The sequence below is a fragment of the Phaenicophaeus curvirostris genome, chromosome 1 (assembly GCF_032191515.1).
Source record: "Phaenicophaeus curvirostris isolate KB17595 chromosome 1, BPBGC_Pcur_1.0, whole genome shotgun sequence".
Lineage (NCBI taxonomy): Eukaryota > Metazoa > Chordata > Aves > Cuculiformes > Cuculidae > Phaenicophaeus > Phaenicophaeus curvirostris.
Window position 1 is genome coordinate 120,973,057 of NC_091392.1, and position 16,953 is coordinate 120,990,009.

The following is a 16,953-nucleotide window of genomic DNA, read 5'->3' on the forward strand; positions in this document are numbered from 1 at the left end:
TGTATTTGTACTTGCTCATAAAGATGCTTTTAAAGAGTTCTAGTTTTCATCAATCTTCTCCTACTGTAGGCATTAGCATATATTAAACAGGAAAGCGAGTTTCCAAACAAGCAACATAGCAATGTTTCACTTTGCTTCCCCCTGTACTTCCATGGTTTTCAAATGGAGTTTTTCGAATGTGTGTACCATTAACACTGAACAAGAGATGTGTTTGTAAGGTAAGCATGTGTCTCTCCAACTCTATGTCACCAAAGCTGAACTTAGATGTGGGGCAGCCTTGATCTTCTCTCTCATGTTCAGTCTGGTTCAGAAAGATCAGGTATTATAGGGGGAAAATATACATAAGACCTTCCTCCATAATCATCATCATCATCAATACCATCATCGTCATCATCGCAGATTTGTCAAGAGTATACATCAAATGATCTGATTATATTCTTTGGTAGGACAGCAGGTTTAATAATAATACATTATATATGATAATAATTTAATAACAACAACAACAAAATATTATTATTGTTGTTGTTGTTGTTGTTATTATTATACAGCATTTGAAATTTCTCCTTTGTTTTGTGCTGGGTGTCTTCCTGTTTCCCAGGCAACTTCACAGAGAGAAAGGATGTGATGCAGTTCTGTGTGTATATACACATTTTTTCAAATAAAACTCAGGATCAATTCTTTATAATGAATTGGAATTAGAAGAATCTGAAGTTGCAATTTGTCATTATTAAAGCTAACGGCAATTTTGTGTCAGATAATTGGCACAGATTAATCCAGAAATACAGAAAAAAAGGGGGGACGGGGTACTGCTGCTCCTCTGGAGGAACTTATGTATGAATTCTCCACGTCCAGCAAAGGGTAGCAATATGTAACAATAAAGATACAAATAAACACTTCACGCTGTTGTGCAGGGCAGGTCTTAGTGCCCAGTGCAGAGTTGCCCAGGCATTACAGAAAGTTTGCAAATGTGTGGTCCATCCAGAGGGACCTTGACAGGCTTGAGAGATGGGCCTGCGTGAACCTCATGAAGCTTAACAAGGCCACGTGCAAGGTCTTGCGCTTGGGTCAGGGCAATCCCAAGCACAAATATAGGCTGGGTGGAGAATGGGTGGAGAGCAGCCCTTCAGACAAGGACTTGGTGGTGCTGGTGGATGAAAAGCTCAACATGGGCTAGCAATATGTGATTCCAGCCCAGAAGGCCAACTGTATCCTGGGCTGCATCAAGAGAAGTGTGAGCAGCAAGTCGAGGGAGGTGGTTCTGCCCTTCTACTCTGCTCTTGGGAGACCTTCCCTGGAGTATTACATTCAGTTCTGGAGCCCTCAGCCCAGGAAGGACACGGACCTGTTAGAGTGAGTCCAGAGAAAGGCCACAAAGATGATCAGAGGGCTGGAGCACCTTCCCTGTGAGGACAGGCTGAGAGAGTTGGGGTTGTTCAGCCTGGAGAAGAGAAGGCTCTGGGGAGACCTTACAGCAGCCTTCCAGTACCTGAAGGGAGCTACAGGAAAGCTGGGGAGGGGCTATCAGGGAGCGGAGGGATAGAACGACGGGTAATAGTATTAAGATGAAAGAGGCGAGATTTCGATTAGATACGAGGAAGAATCTTTTCACTGTGAGGGCGGTGAGGCCCTGGCACAGGTTGCCCAGGGAAGCTGTGGCTGCCCCATCCCTGGAGGTGTTCAAGGCCAGGCTGGATGGAGCTTTGAGCAGTAGTGGGAGGTGTCCCTGCCCACGGCAGGGGGACTGGAACTGGTTGAGATTTAAGGTCCCTTCCAACCCAAACTATTCTACCACTCCATGATGAAACGCTCGGCCCGGCTCGCCCCGCGCTCCCGCAGCCGCCCCGCCCCTGTCCCCCCCCGCCCCCCCCGCCGGCGCTGCCGCGGGAGCCCCGCCCGCCCGGCGCCGCGCAGGACCGGGAGCCGCTGCCGGAACAGCCGCGCCGGGGCCATGGAGGAGTTTCACCCCCACAACGACGAGGTAGTGCCCGGACCCCCCCCAGCTGCCGAGGGCCCGCAGCGGGATGCGCAGGACGGGGCTGCGGGGCGGGCTGCGGGCGGGGACCCTCGGGCACCGGGGCCCGCGGGGCCGCCTTCTGCGGGCGGGGGATGCACCGACCCCCCGGTCTCGGCGGCTCCGAGTTCAGGCGAGGGGAGTGAAGCCCAGCGGTGCCGCGGCCGGCGGGGGGGCTGTCAGCCTGCGGCCGTTTTCCTTCTGTCATCCCTGGAAAATACGTCACTGGAAAATATTTCCTGATGTCAGTAGAAAATAAAAGCAGCAACAAGTCCTGGGCCTGTAGTGATAGCACTACCGGCAGGGGGTATAAACTGGAGAGGGGCTCATTTAGACTAGACATAAGGAAGAATTTCTTCACTATTAGGGTGATGAGGCCCTGGCACAGGTTGACCAGGGAAACTGTGGCTGCCCCATCCCTGGAGGTGTTCAAGGACAGGCTGGATGGGGCCTTGGGCAGCCTCATCTAGTAGGAGGTGTCCCTGCCCATGGCAGGGGGGTTGGAACTAGGTGATCCTTAAGGTCCTGTCCAACCCCAACGATTCTCTGATTCCATGATTCTGTGGTGTAGGAGGCAGATTGCACAGTCACATGTGCTGCGCTTCCTTTGCAAACCAAACTAAACGCTGGTGAGCAGGGAAGAGCAGAAAATCATAGAATCATAGAATAGTTAGCGTTGGAAGGGACCTTAAAGACCATCTAGTTCCACCGCCCTGCCATGGGCAGGACACCTCCCACTAGATCAGGCTGCCCAAGGCCCCATCCAACCTGCCTTAAACACCTCCAGGGTTGGGACACCCACAGCTTCCCTGGGCAGCCTGTGCCAGTGCTTCACCACTCTTATGGTGAAGAAATTCTTCCTAATGTCTAGTCTAAATCTGCCCTTCTCCACTTCATACCTTGTTCCCCCTTGTCCTATCACCACAAGCCTTTATGAATAGTCCCTTTCTAGCTTGCTTATAGGCTCCTTTCAGGTACTGGAAGGTCGTTAATGAAAATAGGAGGCATTAAAACTTGAAAGCTTTTTCCTGCACTGAGGAATGTTCTTTGGATAGCACCTGTGGCACCAAGATGTAACCCATGGGTTGGTAATTCCTTGCCTCTGGTAAAAAACAGGATTAAGGCCCAGAGGAAAAGATTTGGCATTTAACTCTCTGTCCCAGACAATATTCCCATGAAAAGCATAGAAAGTGGTGGTATTTAATCTTTACAGAAAATGTAAATGGAACCTTTTTCCAACCTCACTGAGACTCAAGCTTTTTGGACCCACTCAAATGTGACTCGTAAAACAATACTAAATAACATATGTACAGTGCTGGGGGGAGGGTAAGATTTTAGAATTATACTAACAGACTACACAATGCATATAACTAGACACGGGGCCTGATCATCATGTATTACTTAGAGTAAAACTGCATAATTTGTTTACTTTTCTGTCAGAAATAATAGTAGTTCATTATTGTTACAGATGATCTTCAATGCTGATGAAGCCCACAATATAGTTAAGGAGGTAAGTTTTAGCTGACGGCTGTATTTCAAGGAAAATTTTTACCTTACCTTGCCCTATAGTGAAAGCAGTTACTCTTGTTGACCATCCCAGATAAATTCGAAGTTATGTAAAACTATTATTTGTATCAAATAAGGATTGAGCTTATTTTGGAGCTGATTTAAACTTCATCTGTTGTAAAGAGCAGAAAGTAGATAGATGAGAGAAGAGAGAGCCAGCATTCACATTACAGTGGAAAGATGAGGGGCAGCAGTCACAAATTGCAAGGGAAATGCACTCTGATTTTATTTTTTCCCCCCTATATCCAGTTAGAGGATAGTTACTCACTAGAGAGGTCACAGGGAGAGCTTGTCGAGTCTCCATTCTTAGAGATTTTTAAAACTTGACTGGACTAGGCTTTGAGCAACACAATCAGACTTGGAAGTTAGCCTTGACTTGAGCAGGAGGTTGCATTATGTGAGCTTGTTAGTCTAGAAATGCTTTTGAAAAACAGATTTTATGCAAAAAGAGCAGATTGAAAGTGAGGATGGTCTAAATTAAATACCTAGTTACTGGGAAGTGATTACTGAAGAGCCTGTGGCAAACAGATGCTGTCAGGTTTTGCAAGGAAATACGATTTTGAGAAGGGAATTCCTAGAGGTGTTCTGCAGGACCTTTCCCCTCTGCCCCATCTTGAAGGGAAAAGGCTGGACTTTTAGAGCTGCTCCAGTACACAAACAGCAAGCTCTTAGGTGTCAGATAAATGACAATTCAACCCCTTACATAACTGTCCCTGCCTTGAAAGGCCAAATTCAGTATGTCAGAGTCTCTTTACTTTCATGGCAGGCACTGGGAGGAAAGCCAAAGTGTTTCTGCCACTGACAGAAAGCTTAACCAAGCCGAGGAATTCTAGCACTGTTTACATTTCTGGAAGGACCAAAATCCCCAAGGGTTCTTGATATCCCTCTTATATCTTCTATTCTGTTTTGTGAATGTTTGTTTCCATTGAGTCCTTTGTCCTGCTCTATACACTGTGGTCAGAACTAACTGGGCTTTTAAAGATCTGGAGCACAAAAATCATACATAGCCTATTAGTGGGTGGTTAGTGCATAGGATTCATCTTACTGAATCAGAGGAGAATATATTTTTATCTTACCTTTTCTAGGTCTGCATTTCCTAACCAAATGCCTCAATTTTAAGAAGTGTCTTATCAGCAACTAATTCTGAATTTCTTAGGAGCAGAGGGTGCCATTTAAGAGTTACAATTAGGGAGAAGACTTTCTGTTTAATCACTTTAAGCTTAAGTAAAGATTGTCGATACTGTACCTGTGGGAGAACAGGTAATTTTCAAGCTGTTCAGATATTTCTCATGCTGCAAAATATAACCCTTTGAATATCTCTTGCTCCTCTCTCATCCTCATCTTTTACAGTGGGGTATACATTTCGCTGTTGTGGCTCTGGCTCTCTGAAGATTTTCACAGAATCACAGAATGACCTGAGTTGGAAGGGACCCACAAGGATCATAGAGTCCAACTCCTGTCCCTGCATAGGATTTTGGTATATTGCTCACAGGCTCTGAAAGGCTGGCCAGCCCAAGCTGATGCTATTGATTCAAGTAGTACCATTTCCAATTCAGTAGCTTCTGAAAGCCAGGCTGGAGTAGGCAGTCATTAGGAGCTCTGGGATGTGTTAGTATCTTTGTTAGTAAATAGATCCATTCACTTAACTTGGTACTTAAAGCATATGGCTTTCCTACCAGAAACATTTGATAAGAACCTCATTTTTCTCCATGTAATAATGTGGTAAATATGTACTAAAAATAAGTTTCTGAGATGGCTCATTTTACTGATACCTGATGATTCAAGTGATAGAAAGTAATCCTGTTGCCAGACAAAATTCCTTAGATAATGCAAGACATTTTAAGCTTCTGCATTTTGAAGTATGTTACTTTAACTGTTTTGGGTTTTTTTCTGTTTTAGTGCATAGAAAGTGTTCTAGGCAAGGCAGACTACAATCACAACAAAGTCAACCAGTGGACTGCTGCTATTGTTGAACAGTCACTGACACATCTGGTAAAACTCGGAAAAACATATAAGTACATTGGTGAGTACAAGTAGTCATACTTCTACCACATGCAGTCACAATAAATAATTGCTGAAAGGTCCATTTGAATGCAGTGCTACATTTGATAGAAGGTTTTAAACTACAAACAAAGCAGAGCAGATACTTGAATGCTTCTGTCATGTAGATTTTTAGTAATATCTGCTGTGAAACCATGGCAGTTCCACTTGGGCTTAGCATGCTAGCAACACTTAGCACAGAAGATGACATGTTACACAGTCTTTCATGACTCTTAAGCAATCAAGGCTATTATATCAACTACTTTTGTATCAGTTCACAAAATAGATTCTGTTTATCTTAAATAAAATTATAAGTAGGATTAAGCTTCCTATATAAATACAGACATTTGAAGGACTTTAATCGTAGGCTAAGTCATGTCCCATTATATTTATATGCATATCTGTGGAAGGGAAGTGGAAATAAGTAGAAGTTTAACCCACTGTGGTCCTTTTGTGGAATGTTGATGTAATAGAAAGTGTTTGCACTCTGTTCTGTTCTGAAAGTCTTGGATTCAGATTGCCACTGGTTTTGTGACCATCACAGGTCAGTCTAGAAGTGCTGTATGTTACTAGAGCGTGGTTTCAGAGAACATGCATTCAGTACTTCTGGGAAACAGCTCTCATCAAGTGTGACTTTCTGCTCTACCTTTGAGGACAGCACCTGCAATCCCATTCTGAGGTGCACATGACACAAGCCATATCTAAGTAGTTTAAAAGATAAAAACCATAATCGTATTAGCAAGCATTTTGTTAAAGCTGTTGTCTTTATGTGGGTAAAAATAATCATGAAATTAATACAGAGTTCTTGAGGAAAATACTTGGGGAGGGGATAGTCAAGAAAGGTTTTGACTTTGCTGAGTGCTGTCTGCCAGTCATTTGAAAACATAATATAGGCCTCGGTTCATAAGTACTGAATGATTCACCTCTTCTGCTTTAATAATGAATTCCTTGACTTTATGACTGTATCTTGCAGTAACCTGTGCAGTGATGCAGAGGAGTGGAGCTGGTCTTCACACAGCAAGTTCATGCTTCTGGGATACCACAACTGATGGTAAGTTCCTTCAGTCAAATTAAAGATTTGTAGTAAAAGAAATGTTATTTATTGCTTGGTTGTAATAGTTAGGTGGAACGTTTTCAAGAGTGGTTGTAGAAGCAGTGGCTTACAGGATTAGATGCTTGTTTATAAGCCCAGCAGAAATATTTTGTCAGGAGTCAGTGCCTACATTAAGAGCAATTGCTTTGTAAATTATGATAAGCAGGAGCAAAATTAATTCTGAAACCAGAGTCAAAACATTTAATCCTTGTCAGTAGCTACAGATCAGTGGAAGAGGCAGTAAAATGTTGCTTGCAGTAAAAAGCAAGTGGCTAATGCTCAACATATCTACCTGTCTGCTGTAAGGGGACAGTACTACTTTGGACGAGACCAGAAATAGGTGAAAAAATATAACTATTTTGATTATCAGTATGTGTTTCAGTTGCCTGACTATCAGCCAGGCTTTGGATGTGTTTCATTGCTTCTAAATTAGTTCTAAATGCATTTTTTCTTAGCTTTGTAGTATCATGGGCAAACAAGATTGTTTTAAACTTAGGCATGCCTATCACAGACTCAGAAAGGTCTTTTTAGAAGAGGGCACCAAAATTTAACTTTCAAATAGAGATAGCATTAGAAAGTCAACCAGAGTTTAAAAAAAAAATCAGAAAGTGAAGTGAACAAATACAGTTCAATCTTCACATTTCCTTCATGTTGTAAGGCATTAATACATTGATACAATAGAAGAGGAAAAGTTATAGAAGGTAAATACACTAGAAGGTATTTGATGCAGTCTTTTTTTCTGATTACTTGTCTGCTTATCTTGCCAACTTCAGTATGAGATTTTCAAAAAATTTTTGTGAGTCCAGCATTTCAAGTGAGATACTGCAATTATGCTTTCCTGGAAGTTTGTTTTGGACATTAGGTTGTAAACAATGTACAGGTTAAAGAAAATGTTTTGAGGAGTGTAGTCTATTTATAGCCAAGACAACATGATAGCACTTAATTCACAGCTGAATTATTCACAATAATTTGGCATAATATACAACAGAAAAAAGTGAATATAGTAAAGGTACTGGCATTCTATTTTTATTTTGTAATAATCTCTTCTAGGAACCTGCACAGTGAGATGGGAAAACCGAACAATGAACTGCATTGTCAATGTGTTTGCTGTTGCTATTATCCTGTAGCTGACTGGAAGATAACTATAAGCAACACCGAAGCCTTTAAAAAATGAAAAATCATCCAAACACATGGCTAAATATTTCAAACCATTATTTGTTTTGGTATGAGGAGCATACAGAAGTTCTCTATGGAGAGCATACAGTCTAAGTCAGTTCTCATAGATTAATTATCAGAAAGCTAGCAAAAAATTTCAAACATGTATCTACCTAAACAGAAGGATGTAGTAATTTAAATGTTCAGAAGTGTGTTAATGAGAAGATGCCACAAAGATCAATACAATTCTTATCAAAGCTAATATCAAAGGTACTTATTCAAGAGGAACAAACCACATGAAATCAAAGGAAAGGTCAAAGTGCAAGCAAGACCTCTCAGAATTATGGTGCATTTGGGAGCAAATTATGAACACAATTCAGAGTGGATACACTGTAAACAATACTGGTGTTTCATGTTTGATTAAACAAAGTTAACTATCACATTGAATGCTGGTGCTTGTGAAATTGCATGAGCATCATGTTTCAGTCAAGCATGAATATGTACATTGAAATTAAATCCAGTTAAGCTTTTCCCCTGGAGGCAGAAGATGATTTCACTGGGACAAAGGTGAAATGTACATAGTCCTAGCAGAATTCTAATTTATCTTCAGAATGAAGAACATATTATTTATTACTGATTCAGGGAAACACGCGGAGGATCAGACATCAGCCTTTTAATTCATAGTTTACAAATCTGAAAACATTCTGAAGGTACTTACCTTTGATTTTATTCTCTGACTGTGGAATTTGTGATAAGCACTTTATTGATTCCTCATGCAGTAGCCAGAAGCTAGGGCAGGAAGACTGGAGCCACATTACTGCAAGTAGGATTAAAGTGTTCATAGAGAAGGCACACACATTTCTAGAGGCTCTTGTTAGCTTTCTTTTAAGCTTATCTTAAAGCGATGTATCTGTTCTTCGTAGGAGTTCTAAGTTCTATAAGTCTAGAATTGGATCTTATTCCTATGAAATAATACAGTTAAGTTTTAAGCACTACGAATTCCTCTCCTGTAAAGATTTATGCAAGTTCTTAACTTTGCTCATCTGATGAGTGAGTCTTAACTTGAAGTATTCCATGTGGAAGAAAAGCATTTGCACACTTGCAAGTATTTGCTGGATTGGGGCCTACATTTTTGTTGATTAATGCACAAATTATATGATAAAGAAATGTATCAATACCAAAAATGCCTAAATAATTGCTGCCACTAAGTGGCAGCTACATTATGTTGTTTTCTCAGATTTTTTTTTTCTTTATTACTGCATGGTTTTGGAGAGACTGGTAACTACCTAGCAGCTACTGTAAGGCTGGTTTGGATTTTAAGAAATTAATATTAAAGCACTATTATGCAGTTTTCTTTGGGGTTTTTTTTTCAGATGACTGATTATTAGGGCACGTAGCAAGTGTCCTGTACAAAGAACAAGCTAAAAACCATTTCAGTGCTCACATTGTGTATGCATATTGCTAGTATGAGACTACAGAAGGAACATGTGTACGTGTAATTCAGAGTACTGTTCAGTAGCTTTGCAGACAAATAGCATTCCGCTTTTACCTAAGTGCAAGTAAAATTAATACTGTAATATTGCATTTGCCTAACAGGCAAGTGTAGCGTGAAGATGTATGTATATGTTGTACTGACCTTCAAATGTATGATTATTTAACATTATTTGGGTTAGGACAGCAATTTGAGAACTAGGTGCCAGCATCCAGAGCCAAGTTGTGGAACTGACAAAAACGCAGTAGTTTCCCTGATATTTGCGCTTGCATAAAGTGAAAAAATACATGGACTAGCAATTGGAAAAAGGTTCCATACGATTGATAGAGCATAAGAAATGGGATGAGTAAAAGCAGCAGTGGCTGTTATCCCCCTTAATGGGCATCTGGGTCAGAAGAACTTTTCCAAGCAGCCATTTGTAATATCATTTGGTATTTTGCTTTACTTGAAATCAAGATGCACTGAATAAGGCTGTCAGTTTAATGAGGCTTGGTGAAGGTTCTGCTGCAGAAGAAACCTAGAAAATACTGCTTACTTGTAAGACTGCTTAATTTTTCTTGCTACCAAAAAAAAATAAAGTTTTGCCTTAGTTGTCTTCTTGCCTTATGTGTTATTGATCAATACAAATAGCAACTGAGAACAATATTTATGTTGCTTTCCTTCACTTGTATACAACAGGGAGAACTTGGGGCATTTATTAAAGTTTTGCATTCATTTTAGAAACAAGACCTAGGCCAGACTTGGCCTAATTTCTCACACCTCGTTTCTACAAAGACCTATTCCTCTTAACTGCTTGTCTGGATGATGCAAGGTAATGTTTTTGTTGCTCCAGAAAAATTATTATGAAACAATTAACAGAAAACAGAAAAATTATTATGAAATATGAGTAGAGCTTCAGATACATGGAGAATAACAAAACCCAGAAAAATTACTATGAAATGTCATAGCCCAGTAGAATGTAACTTCCCATATTTTCATTCCCCATCCTCAGTGGGTACGAATGCTTGTGTTCATTTTAGCACTCCAAATGAATGCTGAACAACACCACTTGCTTTTCCAAGTGGCTTTGTGTGGTAACATTTTTACAGAGAAGAAGGCCTGGATGCTGTGGGACTGATTGATACTGAGCAATTCTAACAAAGCCTTGAAACAGAGAGCTGAAAGATAAACAAAGCCAGCTGAAAGGAATACAAGAGCTAGTTCGGTGGGAACAAGCACCAGCTGAAAGAAAAACAATTGAAGAGAACTATCAACATAGTTAATTTTAGTGTAACTTGATTTCTTAGCATGTGCAGTAGTTTAGCCAATAATATGTTAGTAATAGCTTTATGGACAGCTACCTTTAACCAATAATACACTGTAGATACCCTCGTGGGCACCTAGTTATGTAACCAAAAAGGGTTTATAAAGAAACAGCTAAGCTCAATAAATTGAAAACTTGCTGATCATATTGATCTCTGCATTTGATTCCGTGATGCTCCTGTCAACAAGTGGCACCTGAACAGGGACCCTCTGATTACCTGCCGAAGTTGCTCAAAACAACTGAAGATGCGGTAGAGGGTGGAAAGACCAGCTGAAAACTTTCCGGCACTGCCCTGGTGCTTAAGATTGAGGTAGATAAAAGGACGCGTCCGAGTAAAGAAGTTAGGAAAACTTCAAGGATCTGCTACAGGCAAGTGTACGCGGCGGTTGAGGAGGAATGGGGTCCACACTCTCTAAAGATGAAGAGGCAGCGGTGAAATTCCTCCAACATATCCTCTCCAAGAGAGGGATTAAGTATGACAAGAATTGTCTAACTAAACTATTGAAATGGAGCAGAGATAGGGGACTTATTCCTGATGTCGGTTTAGCGTTTCATCAAACTACCTGGAAAAACATAGGGACTCAGCTATGGGATACTATCACTGATGGGGGAGCTGAGGGAAAGGAAGCCACTCAATTCGCTACTTTATGGAAATTGATATCTGAAACTTTGAAAAGTTTAAAAAGTGAGCGAGCCGCTGCTGCCTCTGCATTCGCAGCATTGAACTTGGGTCCAGAACCAGATGAGGAAAACGAGCCGCTCAAAACCCAGTATAACGATGAAAGCGCAGAAGCTGCTAAACCCGCTCCCCTTCCCGCCCTCCCGCCCTGCTCCGGGCCCGACCCGCTCCGTCCCGCCCCTGCTAATCCTTTTAAGGCATGCGAGGCGCCTCCTGGACCAAAACTCATAGATGATATCGTAAAAAGACGCCGTTTTGCTGTGCCTGGTCCTGGAGCTACACCTAAAATCCTGGCGGGGCAGGGAGAACGCGGAAGCTGCACGGCGAGCGGACCCGCACCGACTACAGATAATGCGGAAGCTGCAGCTGCTGGAGGTTGGCGGGGAGGCCTCTGCCCAGCAGCGCCACTGCCTCCGCCCCCGGACATGCCCACGGCGACACCCTCTAGCTGCCGAGCTGGTTCTCCAGTCAAAGAAACTCAGGAGACAACGCGTGGTCTCCTTCAAACTTTAGTGAAAAGGCTAGATCAACTCGAATTGTCCACGGCTACAGTTGAGCAACCGAAGAGGCCCCTCACGCTTCTTGGGAAGGATCTAGAGGGGTCAAATTCTGACACTGCTGTTGTGTCGATGCCTTCCTGCGGGATAGCTGTGACTGGGCCATCTGCGCCGCCTTATCCCGTACCTACCTGTTTGTCAAATCAGGGGACCAACCTTCTTACTCTCCCGGTGAGAGATAGTACCCGGTTTCGTCAAAAATGGAAAGGGATAATTAAAGATGCGATAGTAGAGGGATCGTTTTTGCCTGAAGCTCTTCCGGTCTCTGTTACACCAAGCGGGGTCCGACAGTGGGAAGCTGTAGATTGGAAATTATTAGAAAGAGCTCAATCACAGATGTTAATTGGATCAGGGCCTTCTGCTTCTGTGGACGTGCAAATGCATTTCTCTAATGACGTATTACGGTTGTCACAAACACTGGCACTACGTGCACTTGCTAGCGTTCCTGATTCAGACTCCAAAAGAACCGATAAATTTGTGTCCATAAAGCAAGGCCAAACGGAATCTTTTTCACGATTTATTGATAGATTATATTTGGCTTTAGAACAACAACATGATTTAACCCCTGAAATGAAAGAAAACATGTTTAAATTATTGGCCTTTGAAAACTGTAACTCGTCAACCAGACGAGTCCTGATTACCTTACCTCAAGGATCATCAGTAGCTGACATGTTAGAATTAGTGAACAGGAATGCTCAGGAAGCTAATGCTGCTGCGTTTGCTGCTGCCGTTCGCGAAGCACTACAACCGTTAGTTGCGGCAAAAGGTGGTCAGATAAAGAAATGTTACAATTGTGGGAAATTAGGTCATTTTAAAGCACAGTGTAGAGCTCCAAGACGAGGAAAGTGGTGTGACAATTGTAAGAGAGACAATCACAATACTAATGGGTGTAGGAGATCAAACCAGGGAAACTCCAGATCGAGTGTGATGGCCCCTCGCACTGGGACAAAAATAGAGGGCCTGCGCAGACGCAAGCAGGATCAGAACAAGTGACAACCCCAACGCCAGCCCTGAACCCACAACCCAATCAAGTGGTATCGCCTGCATTCCCTCCGCCACAGCAGGGAGTGCTGGAGTGGACTTGGAAACCGCAGTAGATGTCACCTTACAAGAGGTTAAAGTATACCAAATTGATTTTAATGTAAAGGGTCCTTTGGGACAAGGACTTAGTGCTCTTTTAGTAGGGAGATCATCTACTACTTGTAAAGGCATATTTGTTCAACCTGGACTAATTGATGCAGACTTTACTGGAACTGTCCAAATTATGGTACTAACATTAACACCTCCTGTGTTCATACCTGCAGGAAGTCGCATTGCTCAGTTAATGCCTTTTAGATCTTGTGTACCAATGACAGGAGCTGACTCTCGCAGAGATGAAGGTTTTGGTTCCACTGGACAACCGCAAGTATATCTTACTTTAGACATACACAAAGCAAAACCAGAATGTCAAATCGACATGATAGCAAAGACTGGTGAAATCAAGAGGGCCAAAATGCGTATTGACACTGGTGCTGATGTGACCATTATCTCGCATCAACAGTGGCCTCCTCACTGGCCTACGGTGTCAACTGATACTGGTGTTTTCGGAATAGGTGGTGCTCAACCCACGCGAGTCAGTTCAGATCCCATATGTTTCCAATTTCCTGATGGTGTGCAGATTAGTACTAGACCTTATGTTATGGAAGTCCCCATTACCCTAATAGGGCGTGATATTCTTGGTCAATTGCATACTGTATTGATTACTCGTCCTTTTTAGGAATGGCCATTGATGAGCAGCTGGTTTTAAAAATCACCTGGAAATCCCAAACATCCGTCTGGGTGGATCAATGGCCATTAAAACAAGAACGGCTGCAAATTATTCAGGATCTAGTACAAGAACAACTGAAGGCCAGACATATTGTTCCATCTACCAGCCCTTGGAATACTCCAATCTTTACTATTCCAAAGAAAAGTGGAAAGTAGAGATTGTTGCATGATTTGAGAGCCATTAATCAGGTTATGGAAACAATGGGTGCACTTCAATCTGGTTTACCTTCTCCAGTAATGATTCCAGATCAATGGGAGATACTAATAATTGATTTAAAGGATTGTTTTTTCACTATTCCACTTCATCCAGATGATGCTGAAAAATTTGCTTTCTCCGTACCCTCAATTAATAAGGCGCAGCCAGCTAAGAGGTATCAGTGGGTAGTTTTACCTCAAGGCATGAAAAACTGTCCTACAATGTGCCAAATGTTTGTGGCATGGGCACTAAATCCTTTTTCGACAGCAATATTCTTTTTAAATTGTATATCATTACATGGATGATATACTCATTGCAGGACCAAACCTATCAAAACCAAATATTTTACTAGTTGTCACAAGACTTTTAGAAGAACGGGGATTAAAAATTGCTCCAGAGAAAGTCCAATCAAGACCCCCGTGGCAGTATCTGGGATGGTGTATTACAAATAGTACCATAAAGCCACAAAGAATTCAAATTACTACAGAGATTAGGACATTAAATGATGCACAAAAATTGATGGGAGACATTCAGTGGGTTAGACAGATTTGTGGGATTACAAATGATGATTTATTGCCACTGGTTCCCTTGCTGGCTACGTCGACAAATGCCCAAGATGAACGTATCTTATCACAAAAGCAGAAAACTGCCTTAAATAGTATAACTCAGAAAATTGCTCAAAGTCATGCACAACGAATCTGTCTTAGGTTACCTGTTATGCTTATTGTGATCAATAGCAGAGGTTCACAATTGTATCCTTTAGCAATTCTTTGTCAATGGGACATTACTAAGCAGAATCCTTTGAGAATTCTGGAATGGATTTTCCTACCAATTACACCGCAAAAGACTGTAACTACTCAAGCTGAACTATTGGCGCAATAAATCATGAAAGGAAGGTCCCGGATACAAGAAATTATGAGTTGTGATCCACATACTATTGTTTTACCGTTGACTCAGGATTATATGGATTGGTTATTAAGACATTCAGAGGCACTTCAAACTGCTTTAGAAGATTTTACAGGACTTCTCAGTAATACATACCCAGCACATAAGTTACTTCCCCTTATCCAAAATCAAAAGACAGAACAATTCCCACAATTTTCAGAGGTTCCTGTCCAAGGACTTACAGTATTTACTGGCGCTGGGAAGAAATCGAAATGCACCGTGTGTACCTGGAAACATGATCAATTTTGGGAACATCACTATGTAATGGGGGACAGTGTTGGTACACTGCAAACGCTGGAATCATCTGCGGTAGTCTGGGCTTGTAATAACTGGTCTCACAAACCTTTAAATATCGTACCAGACTCATTATATGTAGTGGGAATTGTTAGATAGATAGAGAGAGCAATGATCAAGGAGGTGAAAAATGAGTGTTTATATAAGCTTCTTTCCCAGCTAATGCAAACTTTGGAAATGCGACAACATCCTTATTTCATCACTCATATTCTTAGCCATCAGTGTGATAATGGACTAGCGATCGGAAACAATCATGCCGATCACCTAGTTGTCCCAGCTTGGGCGGGTCCGCCTCCTAACACATTCGCTAGAGCTCGAGATTCACATGCCCTTTTGCATCAATCTGCAAAAATGTTGACTCGCCAATTCACAATTCTGTTTAGTGATGCACAAGGTATAGTAAAATCTTCTCCTAATTGTCAAAAGGTAGGATTTGGAATAGGTATTGTTGTTAATCCTAAAGGGTTAGAACCCTTACAGATCTGGCAGATGGATGTCACCCATGTTCCAGACTTTGGAAGACAAAAATTTGTCCATGTAACCATTGATACTTTCTCCATGGTTATCTGGGCAACAGCTCAAACTGGAGAAACTGCCAAACATATACAAAAACATTTATTTGCTTGCTTTGCGGTAATGGGTGTTCCCCAGGCAATCAAAACAGATAATGGTCCTGCTTATATATCACATCGTTTTCAACAATTATACAATATGTGGGGCATTAAACATGTTACTGGCATCCCACATTCACCCACAGGGCAGGCAATGGTTGAACATGCTAATTAAACACTGAAGCATCAGCTTCAAAAACAAAAAGAGGGAGAATCTCTGGGTCCTACAGAAAGATTACATAAAGCATTGTACGTTTTGAATTTTTTGCATTTGACAGGATCCAGGGAGGACCCCCCAGTGATTATACATAGTAGTGCTTTGAAGTCTAGGTATCCAGAGGAAAAATACAAAACATTGGTACAGTATAAAGATGTCAGAACAGATGTGTGGAAAGGACTGGCAGGAGGTACAACTAAGGGGCAGAGGATATATGTGTTTACTTACAGGGGAAGGTGTTCACTGGACTCCTGCAAAATGGGGTCAACCTTGGAGAAAAGAAGATCATTTGTAGTTTAAATATCCATAGCATCAAAAAATTGTGGATCCAGCAGTGATAACCAACATTGTATGAATGTATTCAGCTAGCTTTGAAATGAGTGGTCACGTGTGTGTGTTTGAAGCACTTCAAACATTTGTAAGACTTACAAATTGGTTTTGATTAATCTTGAAAATATATAACTGGGACCTTTCAATCTCAAATGTCCACTAAGCCGGTAAACAGGTATATTTACCTGGGGATCTTTGGAATGAAAGGCTTCAGAAGGAAAAATTTTAAAATACCTAGCAAAACATGTAGCTGTATGTGTGTAAGTGCACACCCACCCCCTGCCCCCTGCCCTTCTCCTTCCTTTCTAAGTTTTTTTTTCTTTCAGCTTTGAAGAAGTCCAGAGGAGTTGACAGTGTTATCTCTCTAGGTGAATACCAATTTGTGAGAACCCTCTGCATTCCAGTGTCCCTCGTCAGCAACTGCTGGGCCCTAGTGCAGACAACCTTTAGGGATGATTGAGCCAATGATTCATTACGAATTCGATATTTTGCCACGCTAACGTCAAAAAAAAAAAAAACAAACACCAAAAAAACCCCATAGTCACTAGATTTAAAATGATTACAATGATAATCACCCAGGGAAGAAAAAGAAGTGTTCAGTTATTATGCCAAGACTCGACAATCATTTATATCCCAATAAAAAAAGAATATGCTAAGT

The 16,953-nt window shown here is 41.6% G+C and overlaps 2 protein-coding genes across 2 annotated transcripts; both read left to right on the plus strand.

Moving 5' to 3' along the window:
* The first annotated feature begins 1,869 nt into the window (after window positions 1–1,869).
* Window positions 1,870–9,952, plus strand: DYNLT3 (dynein light chain Tctex-type 3). The gene is made up of 5 exons (XM_069873249.1): window positions 1,870–1,978; window positions 3,480–3,521; window positions 5,477–5,600; window positions 6,591–6,668; window positions 7,761–9,952. Exons 1-5 carry the CDS (start codon window positions 1,949–1,951, stop codon window positions 7,835–7,837), a joined length of 351 nt encoding a protein of 116 aa, XP_069729350.1. The 5' UTR covers window positions 1,870–1,948; the 3' UTR covers window positions 7,838–9,952.
* A 1,104-nt stretch (window positions 9,953–11,056) lies between these two features.
* LOC138719083 (endogenous retrovirus group K member 6 Gag polyprotein-like) lies at window positions 11,057–12,889 on the plus strand. Its single transcript, XM_069854052.1, has one exon. It carries the CDS (start codon window positions 11,057–11,059, stop codon window positions 12,887–12,889), a length of 1,833 nt encoding a protein of 610 aa, XP_069710153.1.
* The last annotated feature ends 4,064 nt before the right edge of the window (window positions 12,890–16,953 follow it).